Below are 26081 nucleotides of genomic sequence, written 5' to 3' on the forward strand. Positions count from 1 at the left end.
TTAACAATGCCGATCGGCTGTTATTTCTAGGACAACTAATAAAATTGACCCACGTCTCTACTATTTCAAAGTGAATTTCTACAAACCACATCATTCCTTCATAAGCATGGGGAGGGAGCCATCTGTAAGTTTACCCCACTACCGGCAGGGTACCCCCCTGCCACCCCCAGCTATCAATGGGCACCTTCAGCTTCCCCCTCCCCCTCTCCCTATGTTTCCTTTGGTGACTTTTATGACCAGCTTGTCACCAAGCTGAAAGGCAGGGGGTGGGGGGGCGCATCCCTGGCTCCTTGTCCCCAGCCCTCCACAGAGACTTCACCCCGGACAGCTGCTGCTTCTTTTCTAAACCCACCTCGGCTGTCCCGAGCAGCCCCACTGCCGAAAGGTCTACTGTGAAGACCTTGTGAAGGTCTTCTTCTGTTTTCCCCATCTCCGTATTAACATGCTTCCCTCGGCACCGCATGGGACCTCCTGGGCTCCATTCACCCCAAGAAAACCTGATGGCATTGCTCTCTGCAACAGCTCCCTGCCTTGTGGAGAAATCCATGCTGCTTCTAAGGCACGCAAGGCTCTTCACACGCTCCCTCCAACACCTGCTTTGCAGCCCACAGTCTGGTAACTCAGTTGTCCGGCTCCCGCACCGGCATGCAGGGCCACCCTACTTGCACCTGTGACCTGTCCGTGCTTTGTGTGGCGTGTTTCTCCCACCCCTGGGTGGCTAATGCGTTTTAACGAACCTCTTACTATTTGGCTCCGATGTCATCTCCTCCAGAAAGCTTCGCCTGAAACCCAAGTACCTCTGTTTGGAGTCCCACAACTGCCCGGCCTCTCGTTTGCTAGCACATTCTGCTGAAATCCTCTGTACACCTGAGTATGAATATTTTCTGAACAGAGCATGTCTTAGTTGAGTCAATTCAGCTAAGGTTTTTCAAGAAAAATGTTCTTTGTGTCAGAGCAAAATATGGCTCAAAAATCACTCCTTTTAACCCAAAAGTCTTGGAGAATTCAAGAGAATTTGAAGGTGATGGTTTCCAATGCTAGCTGACGGTTCAAATCACCTCCGGGGTCATTAAAATGCCAGTGGTTGCGCTACCACCTGGGGATTCCGACTGAGCTGGGCTCAGGATATCAGCGTTGGGATCCTAACGTTCACCCAGGGCTGAGGCCCACTGGGTTGTAATGAGCTCGGCTGCCAGATGTAAGGGCCAGATCTGAAGAGGTTCAGCTGACACCGATTTGAGGGCTTCTGGAGTTGAATTCGCAGAAAGCAGCCCGGCTTTGTGACTCTGAGCAAGCCAGGCATTATTCTAAAGCCTCAGTTTCATGTTTTGCAAAATGGGAATGTAAGGACCTATTTAGCCAGAGCGACTCCACCTTGGTTAAAAGCCATTTTGTTGTTTGTGCAGTAAAACTCAAACTGACCCTGCCCCCCCACCCCAAGAAGCTTACTTAGAAGCAAGTCTGGGAAACCAGTAAAATATGGTCGGCCAGTTCCTAATAACAGAGCCCAGAATACAAGGATGAGTCAGGCCAGGTGGAGACATCCAATCAGTAAAGCACACATACTGTCTCCCTAACCACCAAAGAATGTAAACTCCACCTTTTGGGCGCCAAACTTGAGCACCAATTCTGACCAGAGTAATCGGTTAGTTCGAACAACTACTATAGGGTAAATTGTAATTCAATTGGCCACCTGCGTGTGACCTAACATGACTATGCAACTTTCTCTGTGTGTTACAATCTCATTGGCCACCTCTGTGTGGCCAGGCTTTTGCTCTATAAAAGGTAGCCTGTAAGATGGGGAGGGGTCGCTGTCTTCGGAGGCGGCCCTGACTGGTCAGTCTGACTTCTAATGCTTAGCATAGAATAGAGCTTTGGATAACTTTCACTTTGTTTCAGTCTCGTTCCTCTGGCCAATCAGTCTGACTTCTAATACTTATCATAAAGTAAAACTTCAAATAACTTTCACTTTGTCTCAGTCTCGTTTCGTTTAATAACAGACCGAACAGGGAATACCTTGTAGGTTGCTGTGGGGGTTAAATGAGATGATCCCTGCAGTAATAGTATCCACACTGTCCACACTCTGTTGACTGCAGCGTGAACTGACTTTTGCCCCAGCGGAGACCCCCTGGCCACAGTATAATTCCGTATTAAATAAACTTGGTTCCACTTTTAGAAATGCCTGAAGTGCACCTTGTTTGTTATTGTTAGATCACGTTGTGTTTTAAATTCAACTTTAAAGGACTTGAAACCAGTTTTCACATCTGTCTCATTGGGGATTGGGACACAAGAACATTTTTTATTGATCGTGTGCTCTAATTACATCTAATAAATGAAATAAATAAATAAAAAGGAAGACGGTGGGTTGCTTGTGGACAAATCGCTCCTAGCAATGATGCACGGCTCTTGCATGGCAGAAGGTAAGTGCCTGGATGTCCACTGGGCTCTCAGAACTGGAAAACCTGCAGGGATTGGGGTTCTTTCTGGCCAAGCGCTGCTGGGCCTGATGTGTTGGCTCGGTTTGAGGTGGTCTTGGTTGGGGTGTCTGTTGGAGGCAGACGAAGCAAGTCAAAAGAAAGGCATGTCATAATCTGCCTCAAGGAATTATGGTCAGTCTTGAAATATTTAAGCTCCTTTTTCCATATTCTGACAATGTCTGGAAAATGCTTGTGTATTTCTCCTGGTCCTAACATTACCCAGAGCAGGACCTGCAGCCCACGCTGGAAGTCACTCTGGTAGGGTCCCCCAGCTCTCTCCTCCGGGGGACTTACAAGCATTTCACAGCACGCGGCACACACAAAACACCAATTACCCCCGTCAGGGCTCACTTTACCTATGTTCCTTCCCTCCCACCACATTCCCTCTTTTCACGTCTACAAATTACTCTTCTTATTTGTTTTTACTTTTTCAGTCCTTAACTTTCCTTCCTTTCATCTATTTCCATAATAAAACAATAATGATATGACCGAAGAGACAAGGGCAACAGATTAGGTAACTTTGTAAAATAAATTCCTAGAAAGACAAGTGCTCTTGAAACTGACGCAAGACGAAGTAAAAAATCTCAATAGACCTGTGAAAAGTAGTAAGTGAATTCATAATCAAAAAACTATCCACAAAGAAAAGCTCAGGACCAGAGAGCCTCACTGGTGAATTCTACCACATCTTTTAAATGGAATTAATCCCAGTTCTTCATAAATTCTTCCAAAAAACAGAAGAGGAAGAAACACTTCTCAACTCAGTCTATGAAGCTAATGTTATCCTGATCCCAACGCCAGACAAAATAAGAAAAGGAAACTGCAGACGAAAATCTTTTATGAATATAGATGTAGAAATCCTCAACAGAACACCCAGCAAACTAAAGCCAGCAACATATAAGAGGGATTATACATCACGGCTAAGTAGGATTTATCCTAGAAATCTGAGAAGTATGAGACAAATAAGGGGAAGTTTTGGTATAAAGCCCAGACTGCAGCAGGGTCTCGAGTCTGGGTCAAGGTGGGTAGGAGGAGTGGGAGGAACCAAGGGTCACAGTGTTTACCCTTTTCTGGGAGGAGCTGGCTCCCTTTCCTGTGTATGGGGACTGAGAAGTTGTTCTCTGCTCTTCTGACCTGTCAAGCTGCAAAGATCAGAGCTTCACAAAGAGTTTCTAGCTAGATGGGACTTTAGAGACAAATTAGTTTCAGGTCGCATTTTGCAGGTGGGGAAAACTGAGGACCACAGAAGCAGAGTGAGTTGCTAATAGTCAGGGGGAGTTAACTGGTGAGAGCCAGGACTGGAGCCCTCACTCTCTGCTTCCATCGAGGCTCCTTCCCTCACCTGGGTCATGTCCATTGTTGTTCAAGTTACTCAGCATGGATACAGGGTTGATCTTATCATCACGGATATCAGGGAGATGATGACAGTAATAATAATAGAGCTAATACTTATATAACACTCACCTTGTGCCAGGCAAGGTTTTAAGTGCTTAACATGCATTAACTCACCTAATCCCCATAGAAACCTTACAAAGGATAGCAATGTTCCCATATTATGGATGAAAACACTGAGGCAGAGAGGTTAAGCAACTTGTCAAGGTCATTTACCTAGCAAGCGGCAGAAGCCTGGCTTTTTGCACAATTAATCCCTATCTCCTCTTGGAGAGAAGAAGGAAGGCCTCTTTCAAGCCTGGTGCCTGACTGTGAAGTGCACCCCATGTCGAAGACACATCCCTGCACATTTTTAAATCACTGCTGGAACAGCCCGGCCCAGGGACCTGTGCACTATTTACCAAATCTGGAGCGTACTTTGCCCGATTTTTAGATTTTGTCTCTGATAGGGAGAAGGTGGACCATGGAACTCAGCAATGTGGAATTTCTTTACTGTGGAGTCCACGGGAGTCAGGGGGAGCAGCTGGTCCAGAAAGCATATGCAGAATGTCATGTATCTGAACTTACGGTCTGCACATGTCATTAGGGTTGTGGCAGCTGGAGTGTTAACAATCCCGGAAGGCTCCCCAGGCTGACCTGTGCCTTGATCATTCCTTTACATCCCATGGCACTTTCAGTGCCTTGTCCAGAAGAGCTTGTACGCTCTTCTGGAAAGATCTGTGCATGCCTGGACAAAGAAATGAATGAAGCTCTTCCCCTTTCTGTGTGCTGGTGGCGACGCGGGGCTGTGGGACGTGGCGTCTTCCACCTCCACTTGGGTGAGCGAGGCAGACAGGGCATGAAGTCCAAGTGCTGTCAGCCTTGGCAAGTCGCCTGGGGTCATGGGGCCTCACTCAGTGCCCCCGGTCATTACTCAGGACGCCATGGTTACCAGGTTGGGCCTGAAGAAGCTCTGATGCAGGTCAGAGCTCTGCCCAAGCCCCCGATCTGACTGGCCCTTCAGGCATGTACCCTAACCATTCCTGCCAGGCCAGTGCCCTCGGGAGTATGTCCTTAACTGGGGTCATGGTGCGGGTCTAGATGGCCTGGGCCCCAGAGGCACAAGGGCAATTCTGATGACTCTGATTAACCGTACGAAGCAAAATAACCACCATGTCCCCTTTGTCAAACCTGCCCTCTCTGTCTAGCATAGAGGCACACAGTAGGTGCTCAGTAAATGTTTGTGGAATTAACAAAGTGTGCCCTCATCCCATCTTAACATAAAGTGGCTTAACAGTGTCAACACCCTGAAGGGGGCCTTGTTTACTTCTTAAATCTAAAGAAAGTGCAGAGCAGGGCGAGCTCAGTACCACGGGAGTCAGGGCATGAAACAAACCTAAGTTCATTGAGTCTGGTAAGGACCCCTGCCCTCAGAGGCAGCGTCTAGTGAGGGCTCCTCCTGCATCCTTCATGTATGTGTGTGTGTCCTGTCCCCAGACCGCTGCCTCCTCGAGGACAGAGGGACTGCTTGCTCTCCAGAGACCACACATCCCTACCCCTGAGTCGAGTCCTCAGCACACAGCGGGGACTCAGTTACCGAACGAACTAGAGAATCCAGACACAGTGTGTGAAAGCTCGAGCACACATCCCAGGAGTTATCGGTGGGAACCATGGTCAGGATGGCAAACAGGAACTTTCTCCTTACAGGACTTTTGTTGTGCGCCTGCCGATCTCTGAGAAAGACTTCCGGACATGGATACTGTTGTCCGTGGTGCCTGTTCACGGAAAGGAGGCAGTATACGAAATAGACACGGGCATTAGCCATCAGACTGGTTTTGGATCCATGAATTTGTGGCTATGTGCCCTGGGGCAGATGAATCCCCTCTCTTAGCTTAAAAAAAAAAAAAAAGCGAGAGACAAGCAGGCCCCTTTGCATTGTTGGTTTGGATTCAGTAAGATTCTGCTCAAGTACTCTGCACGCAGTTGGTATCACATAAATGCAGTCTCCTTTCCTGTGGGCCTCTCTCCTTGCGCTCTTAGTCCTCATTTCCCTCCTCTAAAAACAAGGCGGTGCCCCTTAAGGGCCTCTTGTGTGGGTGAGTGCGGACAGAACAAGATGTCCTGTGGCCACTCTCAGAGTAGAGTGGCAAGGACCGTGCTGCACGTGCACTTGCCTCTAAAGGAGACACTTGATCAGCAAAGCAAAGCACCAGAGCACGAACTAGACGCCCCCGCCACCGACAAACAAGCCCCTGCAAGCTTCTCCTGGGCGTCCAAGCCCATTCTCATGGGTCTCGGGGAGGAAGCGGTTTCCCTGAGCACTTATTGAGACAGCTTTGAGACTATTGCTTCTAAAGCAGTTCTTTCTAAGCGGAAACAAAGTGTCCAAGAGGCTCTCCTTTTCCCAGTCTCCCCCAGAAGACAGGTCTTTGATCTGCTTGTTACAGAAACTCTGTTTTGGGTGATTCCCATCTATAAAGAATAAATAGCTCCAAGTGGGGTCACATCGGGTTCCCTCCTGAAACACTGAGTTTCTTTAGGGAAATCCACTCCAACAGAGGAAAGCCATGGTCTTCCAGACACCTAAGGGTTTTTAAGAGACTGACGGTCAGAGCCAGACCTGACTGTGCTTTTAGGTGCCTATGGAGGGACTCCCGCCCTGGCCCCAAGTCTCCACCTGCAGACTGGAAACAAAGCCTGTCCGTATGCCACACCTCGCAGGACACCTGGGAGCCTTCTTTGGCGAGACTTACTCAGTTTGGGCTCTGAATGAAGAAAACCTTGTCTGATTATGAGCATTAAGCTGTGCATGGCTGATCTAAGGTTTGGGCTGAGAGACAGGTGAACTGGCCACCCAGTGCACGGAGTGAGGCAAAGGCACGGAAAGGGACCACCCGGCTGGCCCTGCTGCCAGCACTGGTATCTCATTCCCTAGACAACGCCCCGGTTCTATGTAAGGGGGTTTCCCATCACAAGGTGCCATGTCCTGCTCCTGGAGGACTCTTTGCACGTGTACGTCCCCTTACACGACCCGACCTGGAACACACCAACCACTCAACGGCCCTCATCCTTTGCTGGGCACAGCCTTCAACTTCATGCTTCCTTCCCCCCAGTGAGACTTTCAGTGGGCGTCCGGGAAAGGCTTCTAGCAGTGCTTGATTTGTTACTGGGTTAGTGACACAGAAGCAGAAGAGAAGCCTTTGCGGGAGCGCTGGGCCTGCCGCAGGCACCCCTACCATGTCGCTCTGTGACTGCGTGGCCCCGTACGCGGCCATCCCGTTGGACGGTGCGGCTGGCTGCGGCGTGTCGGACTGGATGTAGCCTCTTCTGTCGATGAGGCTGCCAGAGAAAACCAAACCAAACATCGGAAGAGGGAACAAAAAGCCAAAGGCGTCATCAACCCTATTTTCATTCCCCTTTGGGACTCCCTGTTTCTGTCTGGCCCCAGTGCAGGCCCCTGGGGGTACACCCCCACTTAACCTTCACGTCCAGTCAGGGACCGAATTCTGTCACCTCGGCCTTTAAAAAATGCCCGTAGCATCTGTTCCCTCCCTGTCACCTGCTGCGGGCTCCCATGGTCTCCCACCCCGTCCCCCTAAGCTTCATCTAGCGCCCAGTCTTCATAAGGTCTCCCCGCCTGCTTGCCCTGCTCTGGGGTCACTCCACCACCCGCCAACACTCCTACTACTTGTCCCCACTTCCCACCCCGGCCTCAGTCTGTGCCTTCTTAGGACAGGCACCGTGTCCCCAGGTCCTTCCTCGAGCGTGTGACACCGCAGCCCCAGCCCCGCCCGCTCGCACCGGTGTCTGCGGTCCCTGCACTGCTCCGGCTCTGGGTTTTCTTCCCCAGTCACACTCCCTTCCACTCCACTGTCCGAAGCCCCCAAACCTTGCTCTTGCCCCTTCTCTGGATTCTCTGGGCCCTGCACGGGACCGCTGTAGTGGCACACACCCCTTTCCGCCTGGTGTCGCCAGGGTTTATCCGCAGCCCTCCATCTAGCAGCCTGCCAGCTCCAGACCGCGGCCTTCATCTTCCCCCAAAAGCACCTACCCCGGCCCCACGCCCACCCCCACCCCGGACCAGGCCCCTCCGCGGTCCCCCAGCGCGCCCTGTTGGTCACGTCCTGTTGGGGGGGGTCCCCCGCTGGCCGATTTGCATCTGTCGTGGACTGTAAGCATCACGAGGGCAAGAACCAGGTGTTAATCATGGAGCCCAACCACGGACGCCCAGTAGGAGCTACGCAGAAGCTTGGTGGCTGAATGAGTAGGAGTGGGTCCCTGTCTCTCGCTGGCAAGTGCCCAGAGAACAGTAAAACCATCTCTTCTGTGGCCCCGGGAGTTGTGGCCCAGACGGAAGAAACGGGAAGCTTTATGCAGCCTTCAAAAGAGCCGCCTTTTTTCCTTCCCAAGAGAAGGCTCAGTGTTCCTTGAGTCTAAGGTCAGGACTGCAAAGGGCAAGGGGGGAGGTTGGGCTGAGGAGTGGCCACTCCTTGTGTGGCCCCCGCCGCGTGGGGCTCAGCCGCTGGCCCCGCAGCCTCCGCAAGATGCTGCAGATGCATCCGGGTGCCTGCGCGCCCCCTCCTCCTCCCGAGGGTGGCTGGCCGGTCCCCTGAGGCCGCCCCCCTCCTTGTCAGGTTGCCTCTCAGGAGACATGAGTTTTTCCAACGAGCACCTGCGGGTCTCCAGACTGCACAGTCACAAGGCCTGGAAAAATACTTGTGACAATGAGAATCTCTCTGCTTCCAGTTTCGGTTGGATTTCCAGAGGTTTGGAAAAACCAAGAGGCGACAAGGACCTCCGTCTTCCAAAGGTGGGGGGCGGGTGCTGGAGCCCCATGCTGCTCACACCGAGTGTGTGACCCCCTGCAAGGGCACAGAAGATCAAGTGGGAAGAGCACAGAAGGGTGGACAGCGGTCATCTGCAGCCCACGGTGGACAGGAGCCTTGCAGGTCCCCTGGGACGGACCCGTGTGCAGTGGGGGTGAACTGCGACTTTCCGAAAGCTGTGCTGAAATCCTAACCCGGCTACAGGTGAAGGGGCGGAGAGTCTGCCTTTCAGTGAACTCTGGGGTCCCTACTCACGGAAATGACACCGTGCTCCAGGACACGGAAGTGCCCCGAGTCCTTTGTTTTATTTTTAGGTCACAGAGAAATTAAGGGGCTTGCAGGGGGTTTCATTCAGGAGCAGAAAAAAAAAAAAAAAAGAAAAAGAAAAAGAAAAAAAAAAAGAACGAGGTCCTCAAAAGAGTCTGAAAGGACAGAAGGGACGACAAAATGAACTTCTTCTCGGCCTGCATCCTGTGTTCAGCCTGTTTCGTGGACCAAGCACACACTCAACACTCAACACTCTGCCTCAAGTCTCCTTTCAGCCCTCACGGTGGCCGGGAACCCCTCTCATCTGGACGCCCTCCTTGCCCTCCCCTCTTGCCGTGCCTTCTGTGGTGCCCTCACTCCTCCACGGGAGCTCTCTCAGGTCTTCCTCAAACAGGCCATGCCCTCCTCTCACCCCAGGGCTATGGCACGTGCTGCTCCTGTGCATCCTCCCGCAGATTCCTTCCCCCAATTCCTACTCATCCTTACAACAGACGACAACTTTGGCCCCCTCCTCTGGGAAGCCCTCCTGGGTGTCCCATGGAACCTGCACCCCGCCCTCTGTCACAGCCACTCTTGGACTGTGTAGACTGTGTTCTGTTCAACCTGTCAGTGACAGGATGACCCTTAACACCGGCCCACAGGGCCTGACTGATCACACCTTGGGACTTTCTGTCGTTCCAATTTTCCATTCCCTCTGCTAGACTTGTAGGAGAAACCCCTTTCCCAAACCTGGCCATTTCCACCCCGCAGCCATGCACAGTCCTGGGGACCCGTACAGGGAACCAAACGTGGGTCTTTGTCCTCATGGTTCCTAGTTCTCAGATGGAAACATGAAGACATCTCCCAAGTATGTCGTTACACCGTTTCGGAAGACCTCAGGGGAAATTCAGGTATGTGAGGTTAGGCACACTGTGGTTCATAGTCCCCACTGCAGAGGCTTGGCTGGGATGCCCGTGGAGGGTACTGGCCCTCTTAGGGCATTGGGGTGGGTGAGGTAGGGCAGAGAGAGAAGGGGCAGAGAAGGCGACAGGAGGGAGAAACAAAGACAAGCGCCCTCCCCCTGCCATTTCTGTCCAGGGCCAGTTCCGGGAGCCGGTGGGCACAGTGGGAGAGGCCAGGGGCCCATTTTCCCTGCACAAACCCAGGAGCAGGTCATGTGGTTCCGAGGGGAGGGCCGTCCTCAAGAAGCGCCCCATCCAGAGGGACTTGGGTTCGGGAAAGAATACAGCCCCAGCTCAGCCACAGTAGGAAATTTTATCCAGTTGTGGAAGCAGTAGATTTGGTGATGAGATTTGATAAATAAATGATACAAAGTGGGGGAGGCCACGGGAAGGCTTGAGACGAGGACCAAACCCGGCCCTGACGTGTGCCTCCTTTACAGGCTGAATAGCCGAACAAAAGGCTTAGGTCGATAAAGTCGAGCAGCACTGAGAAAGGGTCCGTGCTGTGTGTTGCGCGCTCGCCTACGTGACTTCCCACACGTTGGCTAGTCAGCTAGAGACGACTGGGCCGGGGTCAGAAATTCTTGGCCGGACCTTGCTGCCCTTGCACGGGCTCTAGACCACACCACTGTGAGACTGAGCTGTGCTTACACAAACTATGTCTTGAGTGGCCTTGAAGTCAATACATCTGGCGCTAGAAGGTCTGCTATTGGGGCTTGGGAAATAGATAATGGGAAAGCTTGAAGGATTTTCTGTGCATGTTGCAAACTCTTTAGTAATCAGCTAAGAATAGATACTTTCTTATGATTGTTTCTGTTAGCTCTATAATGCCTCGCAGCCTTGAACACAATCGGCACTACGGGACATCCTCCTCCGTGCTCCTGCCCCTGTCTCTTTGTCTCTTAATTTCTTTTCACCGTCCTCTTACCCTCACGTTCCTGGTCGATTTGTCCCACCGGCCGTGACAACAAAGCAGCGCCAAAGGCAAATCGAAGAACGGGGAACAAGAAAACAGGTTTGTTCCAAATGGGAGACTTCGAAATTCCTTTCCTGGGTTCAGATGCGTTTCAGATTTGGGGAAGAAGGCCTGTTCCGTTGTCCTTTGTCTATTACGCTCCTCCGAGGCCCCTCACCTGGACCTCACGGCCTGGCCCCATGATCCACAAATACAAGCCAGTAGGAAGCAAAGCCAATTGTAAAGAAACAAGCATATCCTGAGGGGTTTTCTGGCCCAAAGAGCCCGAACAGGGCTCCTGGGTGGGTCTGGAGGTCTCCTGGGGAAAGCCTTGCACCTTCCCAGGCACGTCTGACGCCCCAGCCCAAGGCGACCTTCCATCCAGAGTCCTTGGCTGTCCCTGCCTGCAGCCCTTCCTCGGAAGAGGCCCCCGAGGGACAAGCCAGGGGGCTCTTGAGGGGCCGCAGTTTGGGGGGAGAGTGGCACAGTAGGCTCCCAACTTTCTAGGCCCAAACTAGAAAACGATCAACTGCTAATTACTCAGTAGTGCCAGTTATATAACCCGTTAGTACGAGGCCTCAGAATATATGCTTGGGTTTATTTCTGGGGGGAGGGCAACACTCTTACTACCCTAATGATATTTCAGTGAGCCTGATGATAAAATCGAGTGTGGCTTCCACGAGCACACATTGACCATGACTGGCCACGGAGGGCCAAGCACAGACTGGGGCCACCTCGGAGACCACCCGGGGCTCTTGTGCAGTGCATTTATGCATTTAGAGGCCAAAAGGGAGGAAGTAGCATGTTTTGGAAACTCATTCTAGGGACTCGGAATATGTGCTTAATAAATACATTGGATGATTATCCAATGACTCTGTTGGAAATGCTCTACCTGACAGTCGACTCACAATTAATGAGGAGCCGACTGCATTTTGTACTTGGGTAGCTTCCCCAGGGGGTGCGGGGGGCAGCACGTACATCCTCACTCGCACTCGTTCTGATGCCAGAGCCTGGGTTTGGGTCCTGACCAGGGGGCATTTACTAGCTCGGCAAATGTGGGCACATGTTGGAACCTCTCTGGGCCAATTTCCTCATCCACAAAATGGGATAGAATTGTCCCTACCTCTTAGGTACAGAGCAATGTTTTTTGTTTTGTTTTTTTTATTTTGTTTTGTTTTGTTTTTTAAATATTTTTATTTATTTGACAGACAGATCACAAGTAGGCAGAGAGGCAGGCAGAGAGAGAGGAGGAGGCAGGCTCCCTGCTGAGCAGAGAGCCCGATGTGAGGCTCGACCCCAGGACCCTGGGATCATGACCTGAGCCGAAGGCAGAGGCTTTAACCACTGAGCCACCCAGGAGCCCCAGAGCGAGGTTTTAAAAGCTGATACATATAGGGACGCCTGAGCGGCTCAGTTGGTTGGGCAGTAGATTCTTGATTTTGGCTCAGGTCGTGATCTCTGGATTGTGAGATCGAGCCCTGCGTAGGGCTCCACACTCAGTGCCGCGTCTGCTTGAAACTCTCTCTCCCTTTACCCCTCCCCCCCACTCGGGTGCACGGGCTCTCTCTCTAAATGAATGAAATCTTTAAAAGCCGACACACATAAAGCACTTAGAGCGGATCGAACACTGCTCATGAACGTCAGCGGCTGCCATCACAGTGCTGGCGCGTTACCACCGCCATGGAAACTCAGCTCTCAGCACCCACTTCTACAGCTTTCCTAACTGCTTCCTCCATTGCGTCCTGGACCCCCTACTCGTCTAACCACCACTCTCTCTTCCGCACGGATGCTCAAGATGACGCCACAGTTAATGGGAGTCACATGCCTCAGTTTCCCCATCTTGATCCTTCGGAGATGTTCCTCATCCTTGACAAGCATTCAGTGAAAGAACCAAAAAGATGGCAGGAACAGCACCATAAGCAGAGCCAGATCTCTACTGCCCCAACGCCACGTCTCCGTGGCACAAAGCCGACCGACCCCTGGCCTGGCGATCACCCAGAGGGTGAGATCGAATCTAACAGCGGGTTTTGTGGCTGGGTCTCTACCTCACAAGGCCTGTGCTGCCACACACACGTTGTTGGCTTTTCCGAGGTCTGCAAAAGCGCCTGACGCTTTCCGAATCTCACCTCGGAGAGATGGGCCCGCACAGGGCAACACAGCAATTGGTGAAGATGTTCCCGTAGCTGTAGGGATTGTAATTTTCTTTGCCTCTTTTATTTGACCAAGATCCTTTAATCTGAAAGAAAAAGGGAGACAATAACACCAACGCCACAGCTGAGGGAAACTGGATTGGAGGAAGGCCATAAAGAATGCGAAGTCATCTTTACTCATTTCTTTGCCAGGAGAAGCCGAGACACTTTCTCCAGAAAAACAGGCAAATGTTTTTTTCTCTCTAATGTGAACCAAACCTGGGTCACATTAGAGAGAAAGTAACATTCTTTGGGGACAATAATCTCTTGTTTCTATTACATGGCTCCAGAAGGTCAGCTCACATAAGCCTGTGGAGGGTTTTTCAGACCCACAGTTGGCGAGCTCACCGATAGTTAAATGAATGGTGGCTGATGGTTAACACGGCTCCCCTGCCAACTTACAGCCTGACGGAATCTGGCCTCACAGTGTTGCCCAAATAATCTCACAGATGCGAATATCCACAGCTACCAAATACAAGTAACTGTTAATATTCTCTTAACTCACGTATCTCTCCAGGCTTTAAGGTGATCTGACCGAATCTGAGGTAGTTAATCGTGGTACTGACAGAAACTGTCAGAAGCTAAATATTCAGAGCAGAGAGGACCAGGCTGTGAGGAACCTCGCCAACATCAGGATTTCTCTTTGTATACCTCCTCTCTGGCCTCATTAAGGACACACAGGCAATCCCGGACAGAAAGTGAAACTCTGGGTCAGGGTGGTCTCCTCCAGAAACGGAACTCTCATGTGGTAAACCTGAGAGGTGGATTCATTCGTTCACCCTGTCAGCCGGCCACGGTGACCCTTCAGGGGACGTGTAACAGGTTGCTCACAAAACCACTGAAAAGGAAGAGAATCTCCTCCCTCAGCGTCTGGAATTGGGTGTCCCTTAGCCAACCTCAGAATCTGACTGACGTGGTCAGAAAGTAGGACAATTCGGAGATCCCCAGCTGGGAATCGTGGAGGCCGACTATATGAAGATGCTTCCACAACATTCTTGGCTCCCAGAGGCTCACACCTGGACTGGGATATGCAGAAGGCCTTGGCCCCCAAGCTCGTCTCCTTTCCCCCTCTGCCTCTGGACACAGACGCCCACACCCAGCACCGCAGCCCGCCAGGAACTTACATCTTCATTCGTCGTCTGGTTGGAGCTGATCAGGTACGTGTGGAAACCCGAGAGGCCGACAATAGACCAGACCGAGAAGAAGCACACCACGGCCTCCAGCACAGTGGCCTGGAGTCAAGGAGCAGAACGGGGAAGGCAGGGGGGCTCTCAGGGTGCCCGAGGAGCCAGGATGACATGAGGTTTGGATGGGAAACACCCACAGACACTCCCTAAGGCCTTTGAGCTTGTCTTGCTTCATGTCAGGGCCATCCCTAGTCAGAGCGGTGTCCTTCAGGCTGGCAATGTGTCCCCTTCTCTTCGAACCTCACCTCGTTCACGCTCAGTGAACCATCGGTGGGCTCCCTGAGCTGTCACATCGACAGTTACTTCTCTCCCCCAGTCTGGTGTCAAGGGTAGGAGTGAACTGTCACAAAACAACAGTTGACAGTTGGGCACAGGTCTGGACACTGGTACCTGGGAGCCTGGGCAGGCCTTCTCGTCATGTTTTCTCTCTCCCTGACGGTCCCTTCACCCAACGGTGGCTGCCCGCCCCCCACTATGAGTGGGCTTCTGAGCCAGGGGGCCGTTTCTCAGAGTGACATCGGGGGAGGGGTATTTCTAAGTCAGGGGACTTCTTTCCAGCCCCTTAATCCATGCTGACACATGGGGCCATTTTCAGCGAGTCGACGGGCAACTAGGAAATGTGGATGCTCGCCAGACATTGAGGGAGGGGGAGTCCAGAATTCCACAAGATGTGCCATAGCCAGAGGAAAGTGTGGTGTCCCTCAACAGATGACACAAATCAACCTAGAGTGTCTTCCTTCCCACGAATGTTCATGAAATTCTATTTACAAGATATAAACGTTTCACAGGGCAAAACAAAAATATCCATCCTAGGTCTGGGAGTTGAAATACACACCATGCATCCCCCATCGATAAGTCATATCAGGCTTGGAGAGAGCAAATTCCCGTGCTTTCTTTATGCTCCCAAGGACAGTAGCCATAGAGCATGCTGTAATAGACCATCATTGATTTTTTTTTTTCAGGATTGGAAATAATTCATCTTTAGGCCAGAGAAACGAACACAGTATTCAGTGTGGTGTCAGAATCTGCCATGTCATTATTAACAAATACCATCGTCCACGCACATGGGGTGGCATGCGAAACGGGAGAAGCCACCAGGCTCCTGCCTGACTGCCTTTCGGCACCAGGATGAAACAAGGGCTGTGCTCTGTGTGACGGAGAGATATGCTTTACTCTTCGAAGGTTTGAATTTCTAGAAACCGCAAGCACTCAGAAAAACACTACTCTGCTGTTAGACGGACACGTGAAGAGGAGAACGTTCTTCTGCCAGCTAGCTAAGAGGGAACAGCCCCAGGTGCCCAGTCTTCCAGATGCCAACATCTGGGGGTTCCCAGCGGGCCTTGTCCGTTCCTCACAGAGGCAGGCAGGAGGCGGACAGAAGTGAGGAGTAGCTACATCTTTTGAGAAGGGAAACTAAGGCACCGCTTTGGAAAAGCAGGTAGGTATGGACACATGGGGAGGACCGGTGGGGGTAAGAGAGAGATGCAGAAAAGCAGACCCCATCCCAGGGGGACCACCAGCCTGGGCACCCCCTTTCATTTCTCCCAGGGTTGTCCAGATGGGGCAAATGGTGATGAGGGTAAGCCTTGGGTGCACCTGGGGACACACGGATGGTAGCCCTTGTAGCAAAGATGGTCTCATTCTCAGCTGCCTTCTCACAGGTGGGGGCTCACAGATGCCCCTCCTCCGTCCCCGGCCCCCTCCCGGGACAGACGGGGCAAGCAAACCCCGTGGGGTGTAAAGGCAGAGGTGAAGCGGAGCCCAGGGAAAATGATGGAGGTGAGCAGTGGGAAGGCTGAGTCAAGGAAAAGGGGGATGCATTAAGGCAGGTGACCCTGGCAACGAATTTGCACAACTGGAAGGAAAAGAGCTAGAAAGGTCAGAGAGGAGGGGACCCATGACACGGAAACAAGCAATGGTCAGGGTAGAGAAGAGAATACAGAATGAAGGCAAAGGACTTATTTGCTGAATAATACATGAAGAGCCAAACTTCTGTCTCAGGAACACTTCGGTGTTTACAGTCGGGTAGAACGATGGTGGCGTCGTAATAGACACAAATGCTAATGCATGAACCATCTAAAAACAGGCATGTCCATGCAGGAGGATCACAGCATTTCAAGTGGCTTCTGCCCAGCTTCTGGCTGCTGCCCCATTTGCAGCGCCATCTAACATGACCACTCGTCGGAGGAGGCATTGTTACCAACAGACATGTAACATTCAAGGCTTACAGCTCCAAAAATAAGCTTGCAGTTTTCTGTATTAGTATCTCATGAGCTTTAGAGATGTTTTATAAATAGCATACGGCATGGTTAGCTCAGAGCTGGGTCCGAATGACATGAAGACAAGGCAGGACGCCAGACGTAGCCCCCTGTGCTAGCCCCTCCCGGCGGACACCTCCCACCACTGCGCATCGTAAGGGGCCGTCATCGCCATTCCTAACAACTTGTGGCTGGTGTTTCTGGCTATGCGGCAGGTGGCACTCCAGAGGCTTCACATGGATGAATTCACTTGATGCTCAGTCAGTGACCCAGTGAGAAATGGGATTCCCAATTACCCAATAGGGAAACTGAGGCAGGGAGAAGTTCAGTACTTTGCTTGAGAAATAGTAGAGCTGGGAATGGACTCCTGGATGTGTGGCTGGGCCACTAGGACAGAAAAGCCGTGGGCTGGTTCCTTTCCTATTCCTGCGAAGGCCCTGATGGCTCTAGGCTGACCGCATCCCACTGGGAGAGATGGGGACACTCCTTGTCACGGATTTGTGACCCTGTGGCAGCCCAAGTAGACCACTCCCCTTCAACTTCACTTTCAGGCAGGGGGACAAATAACTGAACACATCTTCTCACCGACTTGATAGCCAGATGATGAAAATACCTATGCCATGATAAGATCAGTATAAATTTCTCTTGGGTGTCTGGGTGGCTCAGTCGGTTAAGCATCTGCCTTTGGCAACAGGTCATGATCCCAGGGTCCTGGGATCGAGTTCTGCATCAGGCTCCCTGCTCCGTGGGGAGCCTGCTTCTCCCCTTTCCTCTGCTTTTCACGAATAAATAAATAAAATCTTTAAAAAAATTTCTCTTAAATGTATCAAACCTATTTACTGAGAGTTTTAAAAGGGGAAATGAGGGGAAAAAAACATGCCAATTCCACTGAGAGCTAATTTAATAAGAGTTGGATGTTTACTGCCTCAGAGATGGCTCCAAATTACAGCAGTTACCACAGCCAGCCTCTGTCTCCCTCTGGCCTCCAGTAAGACAGGGAGCCCCTTGTGTGGCCGGGGTGGGGGTGGGGGGGGGCGCTGGCATTCTATTCTCTGTAGCTTCTAGCCCAGGATAGTGCACATCGAGGTAATCACTAGATGACTGTGGGAATGCAAAAGCCTGGAAAATGCTGATGGGCAGACACCGTCCCACTGGGTTCCCGCGCCATCCCAGGAGCGCTGGCTCGGGGCCTTTCTGTGTGTGCAGCCAGCCCTGCACTGAGGCCAGCAGAGGTGGGGAGGGATTCCCTCCCTGCTCAACGGGAGTAGGGGTCTGTATGCCCATGAGAGGTAAGCAATGCGAGAGTCCCTTGCAGACATGTGGGCAGGGTGTTGGACAGCCTGGGAAGGGCATCTCAGTATCTGGAAAATCACAGAAGGCAAGAGATCATGGAACCAAAGATTTTTAACCTTCCTAGGTCCCCACTCTTTCCTCATAAAAATATGCACACATGCTTTTTTTTCCCCTTATAATTTCAGGAGTTTTGGAAACTCCCCTGATACCTCTCCACAGATACACACAGACCTGAAGTTAAGAGGTCCCTATTTATTTTAATCCCTTAATTTTATAGTTAGGAAGCTGAGACCCAGAGGGGTCAAGCCACTTTTAGAAGTTCACACATCAGTTCACGGTAGAACAGAACTAGAACTTGGTCTCTAGACTTCTAGGACAGAAAGAACCTTCCCAAGGCCCCACGCAACGGCAATGTCCCAGGACAGGCTGCCACTTACAGCAGCAAGGCCACCTGTGATCTGGAACCTGACCCATCTGTACCACAGTCTTTGTCTTCCTTAGCATGTCGTCAGCCATCTTTCCAGTTTCTGTCAATCAAGCTGGCAATAGTGTTTTTTGCCCAGTGCCAAATTGGGTTAATAGTATATTTTTTAAAAGTCTGTGTTTCATGTCTGTTTCCTCATTGACCCAAATCCTCTGGGTTCCAGAGTGGCTAGGGAATGCCGAGTCTGGGCTCTGGCTCGGGCGCTTTCCTTCCTGAGCACTGGGTGACCCAGGCTCTGGGCGGCCTACAGAGCTGAGGGGCACTTCTCTCTGCAGCCACAGCCCTCACGAATTTTAATCCGCTTCAGGTCTCTGCTGCAAGTTCTGATGTTTAAAATGTAAGAAACAAATGTTCTTGGTCATCTTTTCTTTTCCCCCTTAAAAATTACAGTAAACTTCGCAGCGCGCCCTCCCAGGAAGGGTTTCTGTGGAAGGGCGGCCTTCAGCGAAGCTGCCCTCTCTTCTCTAGACTCAGTGTCTACGTCAGCATTGGATGCTTGTGGATATTTGGGGTCAGGAATCTGTCCGCATGTTTTCCACATCTACTGGATGATCCTTAGTCCTTAGAGATCGGAAACGCAGCTCGTGCCACTGTCACCAGAGCGCCACCCTGCGTCAGGGGTGCAGGCCCTTCACGTCCCGGTGATTCACGTGGCAGATACTGTCCCTGCAATGGCTCATTGGTATGTGCACGGACATACCAGAATACCATCTGGAAAGACCCACAAACACTGACAAGGTCAAGAGCAGTGCTCCTTTTTTTAATGCTTCTGTTTCTGACCATTTGAAATCTCTTACAATGAGAGTATGTTCTTGTAGTACTTGGGTGATTTAAGAAACCCAACACCATCCTCCCCGACACTGTGCCCTCATGAAATGTAATCTGATGCTGCTTCTTCACGGGACTTCCCCAGTCAGACTGGTCAAGGGCACCGGGAAAGCATCTCCACTCCCTGCGTGGAGAGAGGGACTGGCGGTGAGAAGATCCGGCCCCTAGTTCTGGCGACACTGTTGAGCAGAAATTGGGGGCACATGACCCTTCAGTGCTGACTCAGCTGTAAGGGACCTCAGGGCGCCTGTCCTACTGATTTTCTGGGGTCCCTTTGAGGATCCAGATACTGGGACAAAAGGGTCCGTCCTAAAAGCTGAGTTTAGCAAAGGCTTGTGCTGCCTTCATTAATTTTGCAACAGGCAGTACGGTGTCCCTCCTTCCTGGGAGCGCTGAGCCAACTCCAAGCCTTCTACCACATTCCATTCAAACAGAACCATGTCCATTAGGCCACTGGTGCCTTTCAGACATTGCTCCTTGAAATGAATGCAAACTGGGGATAAAAAGGCTTTCTGTCAGAAGCCTCCACCCACGCATAATCAATTACCATTTGATTTAGCAACCACTGGAAACTCTTCGTTTGGGAGCACCGAACAATAAGTCATGATTAAAAATGACTGTAATCCTTTTAATTGGATGTTAATGCCATTTCATTGCAACGAACCGCTGATCACAGGGCTTCCCTTCTCTGGCTCCTCCTCAAATGACACCACCCGCCCTGGGGTCCTGTCCCTGTGGGGTTCCACCTCGTGGAACCTCGAAGCGGGGGAGCCCAGGGCGTGGCCATGTGGCTCCCCAGGCACCGTGTGACGGGCCCCATTTCCTGTGAGGTTGGATCATGGTCACCGCAGTCTCCTGACTTCTTCCTCCTTCTGTATTTCATGCAAGGAACTACAAAGGATCCTGAAGGTATTTCTAGTCTCACACGGCGGTTCCCAGGGCGGGGGGGAGGTGTCATTGTTTAGGTTCTGCTCCTCAGTAGACTGCAAATAGGACTTATTTCCCCCGAAACCAGTGCTGGCAGTCTCCCTTTTCTGCTGTGCCCTCTCTCTCCAGGACACCCAGGGCTGAACCCTCAGAGTTGGCTCTGACCCCCCACCCCGTCCCCTCCCAGCAATACTGATCTGACTGCCGAGCTGCTGGCTAAGCTGTCCCCTAGTCACTCATTCAATTTTGGGGGCCTTTCCCCTATAAGCATGTCCTCCCTCCTTCCCTGTAATTCCCTGCTGCAAGGTGAGTGTTATTAAGGCAACAACAAAACCCAGCTCTGGGGATGTCATCACCTGGCAAAAATCTAAGCTGGTTCCCTAGCATCCAGGGGAGGAAGGCGGTCCCACTCCAAGCTATCCAAGCCCCCCCTTCCTGGGAGCAGTCACTCCTGACCCCCACCCTCAACTGGGGTTAGCCATCCCGGCCTCCCTGCCCCTGCCTACCACGTGTATGAGCCCAAGGGCATCTGTGTGCTTCTACCATGAGGGCAGAAGGCCGACTGACTGGGAGCCAGCACCCCGCAAACCTTGTTGAGGGAACGAATGAACACAAACCCAGCTCCGGCCCTACATGTTCCCTGTTCTTCCCTGACATGTGCTGAGATGCCAACCCCCCCCCCCCCCCCCAACCACCAGGCTTTGCTTAGGCTCTCAGTTCTGCCAGGGACCTCTCCCCTCCATGTCCCTGTTAGCACCCCCCCCACTCCCCAAATCTTTCCAAGCCCTGTGCAAACACCACCTGCCAGAGCCTTTCCTGATTCCCCTGAGTGATGCCTTTCTGGAACCCGCCCCCACCCTTTGGCCCCAGTGCAAGCTCTCTATGATTTCTGATGTCACTTAAGATTTATTCTGCTTTTGAGAAATCAGAGTCCTCCACCAGATCTTGGCATCAACAGATGCTCGCTGAAGAGAAGCATGAACCACCCCGCCCACCCTCGCTGTCTGCCCCCTTGGATAGAATGCGCTTCGGCATTGGTGTCTCCCTCATTCGCGCCAGTATCTCTGATAAGGTGTCTCAGCTCGCTGTTAATTCGCCATCTGTGCTTCTCATTTCTCTTGTTTCATCAACAACACGGCTCCCAGTTGGATCGTCTGCGGTAAATCCACTGAGAGAGAAACCTTTGCCGGTGCCCTGATTCCTTGCCACGGTGTTTTGATATCATGGTCCGGAGATCAGATTGGAGGCCACGGAAAACATAAATTTGAGTTATTCTCTTGCCCGAGAACTCTCGGCTGGGTGACAGGCAGAGGCAACAGGGGACTTCAGTTCTGCGCTCAGGCAACGGCCCGGAAAACCTCTTGTTCTAAGAACTTGGTGCGGGACAGACTCTGGCCCTGTTGGGACTGTGGGGCGGGAGAGGATGAGCTGAGGGCAGCAAGGCCAGCAGCCAGGGAGCGGTTTCCATGAGGGTGAAATTCACAGATCCGTCTCATCTGTCAGAAACCAACCACCTCCAAAGAGGCCCGGACTCCCAGGGCCTCAGTGATGGAAGGGAGCTTGGGAGCATTAACATGATCTGATGTTAGAAGCTTCTACCACCCCAGCAGCACGATCCATCATCTTTGGGACCGCCCCGTCCCTGTGACCTGGGGTTGCTGCCCCAGCGGTGAGCACACCTTCCCCTGCGAGCTGAGAACAGCCCCTCACTGGTACCACCTGGCCATTCCCGTGCCCCTCCCGAAGCCACACATGTGTCCACAGGAAAGGCAGGAGCCAGATATACTGAACAGATAACTGAATGGGAACTGGCCTGACTTACCACACACGTGTAATCACTCCTAACCAGAACTTCGGATTTTCTCAAAAACACATCACAGCCCTACAGACCTAAGGCATGCTTTTCCTTCTGGAATACCAATTCATGATAAATCATCAGACCTCAACCCTTTTAATAGACTCACTCGATAGAAGGAGGGATTCTTCTCCAAACTGAGAAGACACGTCAGCACCCAGAGCCTGGCGGGAGTCAAACCGACGGGGGAGGGGGCATTCGGTATTCAATTCATTTATGTTCTTTGTAACTAAAAAACCCAGCACCTCACTTCTTAGCATGGGCAAGTCTGATGTTCCTGAAGTTCCCCACTGTTTCCGAAAGAGTAAAGAAAAATGCTGCTCACACGGCTCCTGTCAGCTCCCTGCCCGTCTTGTCCCCGCTGGGCCGCTATGCTGTCACGTTCCACTGGGGGCCTGCTCTTGGTCCCCGATGTCCTCTGGCAGGGCACGAGACAGACGGAAGGGCACAGACCTTGAGATGGGCAGATAGTCCTGAATTCTCAGGTTGCGGCCGCGCTTCAGAAGCGGAGAGCCTTTCTGGCTGAGGTGGGAGAGGTGGGCGGAGGACGGGCGGGAGAGCTTCAAAGTGTGGGAGGGACCCGGCCCGCTGCTGCTCTCTCTGAAGAGTAAGGAAGTCCTGAGTCTGAAAACGGAGAAAGGGGTCTTCGTCCTACATCCCACGGACATGGTCAAGCATCCGAATGAGCCCAAGAAAGGGTTCTCCCCCGGAGCTTCCGGATGAGAGTCGAGGCTGGTGATGCCTTGATTTCAGCGCTGTGGGACCCAGAGCAGAAATGAGCCAAGCCTGCGGCCTTCTGACCTACAGAACGGCACAGCAATGACTTTATGTTGCTTGAAGCCTCCAAAATACAGCAGGCGCATATTGGGGTCCCACAATCACAAGCAGGTGGTGGCCGCCACAGGCTCTTGACTGGGCTAGGTGGCTGCCCAGCTCCTGACGTAGTGGACATGTCCGGGTGACACACAAGAAGGGACATACGTCAACACCATCTGGAAAGGCAGTGACTGAGATGCCTGCGTGTTTTCAAAATCTGGGCCATAGCTAAGACTCTTTACTTCTACCTGAGAATGTTATTTGGAGGGAAAACAAGCTAAAATTTGCTCGGAACCTGACAAGAGCATTTCTCTCTCTCCTCTCCTTTCCGTGTGGACGGTGTCTCCTGCGAAGTCAGCGGGCCGCTCTTTCCACCGGCAGCATCTGTCTGCTTCCCTTCCCGAGGAACGCAATGCTCTTCATTGTACACAAGAGCACAGCCAAATCATGAGAATGAGCAGACGTGTGCTCTAAAAGAAGGTTCTGGAAGAGACCGCCCATTGGACATCTTGCCACAAAAGATGCTTCTTTGAAATCACTCCTGTCACGCACATAAACAATATTCTGGTGCTGGGTGCTCTCACTTATATTTCGTATAACTGACTTTGTCGCCACAGCATGTCAAGTACGGAATGGCTAACTCTAGCAGGTCAACAACTTGAGACACAAAACGGTTCAAAGAAATGACCTTAAACATCATAACTGTGAGGATAAGCAGGAATCCAGATCTCGCTCTTTGGTCCTTCCTTGGGGTATGATAAGATCCATGCGTCGGGAGGTCTGTAACAGCTATCAGGAAGACCCGTCAGCAACAGACCAACCACACACAAGAAGTGCGTGTGCTCTGCTCCAGGGGGACAGCTGTGCCCGAAGGGGGTATGGAGGTGAGCCCCAGCGAGCAGGAGGGAGCCTGCTGTCCCCAGGGATTGGAGCAGCTGAGATCCCCCAGGTCCCAGGTCAGGCTTTCACCTCCCCTCCCTGTGCAGAAGAGTCCCCATCACGGATGCCCATTCATTGTCTGGAAAGTTCCACAGGCATCCATACAGGCACACGCTGTCAGAGAAATCACAGGTGCCAGGGACAGAGGAGGGGCGGTGGCTTAGGCTGCCACCCTCTCGAGGCTTCAGAAGGTGTTCCGGCTGCAGCCCAGTCCTCAGTTCTGGTTCTCAGGTGCATTTATAAAACTTCATGAGACCGGCATGTTTTCATGATGTAACCAGTTTTCTGAAAGACAGATGAGCCTCTTCTTCAAGACAAGTCTTGACTATAAGATATACCCAAGCAACATGTCTTGACAACAGAAGGGCACAGAGGAGATGATGGTGGACGGAGTCGCCGCTGACAGCACTGGGAAGAGAGACAAAGAATGACCCTTCCCGTGGGACCTGTTCTTAGCGGTCACGGACATTGACAATTTTGATCTCAGGACCACCTTTCCTTCTGGATAACTTCTAGCTAACTCTTGCCTCCCAGGTCCTTCATAGAAGACAGGATATACCTGTAAAATGTATTCTTCAAGTCGGCTTTGTAGATCTTCCATATACCCCTGCCCCCTTTCTGGGACTGACTACAGATAGTCAGCTGACTATACACTCTGTACTTGTAACCAACATTCTGTGCTTTAAATACAGAAGTACCAAAATGGAGATACTTTATAGAATGAAAATATACACAGGACCACATTTGTTTTCAAATACCTAAGTAACACCACACACACACACACACACACACACACACACACACACACACACACACGCCCCCAGGGACACAAGCTGGTTCATTTTAATAACTAAATGATATAAATGATATATACATCTTAGCAAACTTCTTCATTCATTAAGAATCCTCTACCACAAGATGAAGATGACTTTTGGGAGAAATGAGAAGTTCAAGTGCAGTCTACTTGGTTATACGGAGAAGGAAGAGAGGCAGTGCCAGATGGAGCCAGGTCAGTGGGTCCAGGGGGCCAACCCTACACTAATGAATGGGAAATCTAGGGGGACAGGTGAGGCAAGGAACCCATTCAAGCCCATCATGGGTGAACATTTTCTTTCAAGAAGTTCAAAATACAATAGCACGTGCCCATACAAACTGCTTGGCAGGGTGGGATCAATCCAAACGTCTTGAGATTGACCATCTTTCAGTTAGTCCATTCAAGACTATGAAAAGGTGTTCTGAGCCTAGGAATACTATAGGTTATCTGGACTTCTTGAAGGTGTGCCTAACAGCACTCCCAGAAGGAATCCATAAAGAGGGTCCAAGGATTCCCATCTGGTGACCTCATAGCGAGCAGGACACCCACCAAGGGTGGACACTTCGCATGGACCCCCTGCTCATCAAAATGAAGTCCGCTGGACTCCTGCCCATACCAACCTGATTTAACAAAAATCAATGCATGTTTTGAGAGTGAGAAAGGATTTACACTTAGCTTTCTAGGTCGAGAGCACTTCAACTTAATACATGCCTAAACGAGTCATGCCCAGGTTCAAACTTTCAGACGCTACTGCTTGTCACGTGAACAAAGTTTTTTGGAAGGAACAAAGGAGAATACAATTTCTGAGAAGAAAAGTGAAGGCACAGAGGAAGAGGTAGTTGAGTAGAAGGTCAGCCCAATACTTAGCACGTTAGCATTCTGGGAACCAGGGCAACCCCAAAGGATATCTTGCAGGACTGTCCTTAAGCGCGTTTAGGAATCCTGTCTGCTGTGAACCTGTGGAAATGAAAAAAAAATTTAGTATTCAAACATTCACCTCCAGAGAAACAGCCCTTAAGTTGGAAGTTCCCTCATCTACATAAAAATAATAGGTGTCTAAAGATCAATTAAATAATTACATTTTGTTGTGCTACGGCTCCCAGGATGCTGATCCGGGACCGAGATCCAACTCAAGTTATTTAACAAGAAAATGGCAGATTCATAATTAGGCCCAACATCTGCAGGATATTTTTTCAATAAAAGCAGATGGATGTCTGCATACTTTCCCATAAATTATAGTTCTGATTACTCCTTTGTTTTCCTCATTTTAATAGGAAAACAGAATACGGGATGTTATTTTCTTCCTCTTCTCTTATGAAAGACTGTTTTTCCAAAGTTCGTTAACTGTTGACCTCGGACATCCTATAAATTAGGCTGTGTCTAAAAGATGTCTTTATCTGCACCCGGAGTACAACATAGCTCATAAAGTGAGCAATTTATTACTCACTCCTTTAGGAGTGAATTGCTGGTGCAAAAAATACTTTCTTTAGGGGCTTGAGGAAAGATGCATCTGACGAGAAACATTTTGCCTTTTACGTGTTGTCGTCATGGTTTTTAAACAGGAAAGCCCAAGAGGAGGAATGCTTGGAGCTCCCATCCCCGAGCGGTTCCTGCTGTGCTGGGTGAAGCTGTGTCTGTGGGGAACGGAATCCGGCCT

General features: G+C 51.2%; 1 protein-coding gene across 8 annotated transcripts in view; it reads right to left on the reverse strand.

The window, feature by feature from the left end:
* The window catches only part of ZDHHC14 (zinc finger DHHC-type palmitoyltransferase 14), a 276426-nt gene that overhangs the window by 20852 nt on the left and 229493 nt on the right, over positions 1 to 26081 (reverse strand). For 7 of the 8 annotated variants that reach the window (XM_032338627.1, XM_032338628.1, XM_032338622.1 and 4 more), the window contains 4 exons: positions 25333 to 25381; positions 14148 to 14250; positions 12961 to 13070; positions 7082 to 7184 (listed from right to left, as the gene is read on the reverse strand). In XM_032338627.1, coding sequence (XP_032194518.1) covers positions 7082 to 7184; positions 12961 to 13070; positions 14148 to 14250; positions 25333 to 25381 — 365 coding nt within the window. Of the gene's footprint in view, positions 1 to 1932; positions 2546 to 7081; positions 7185 to 12960; positions 13071 to 14147; positions 14251 to 25332; positions 25382 to 26081 lie in introns of those variants that run through there. The other variant, XM_032338624.1, reaches the window with a different exon arrangement.

Source organism: Mustela erminea, chromosome 4 (assembly GCF_009829155.1).
Source record: "Mustela erminea isolate mMusErm1 chromosome 4, mMusErm1.Pri, whole genome shotgun sequence".
Lineage (NCBI taxonomy): Eukaryota > Metazoa > Chordata > Mammalia > Carnivora > Mustelidae > Mustela > Mustela erminea.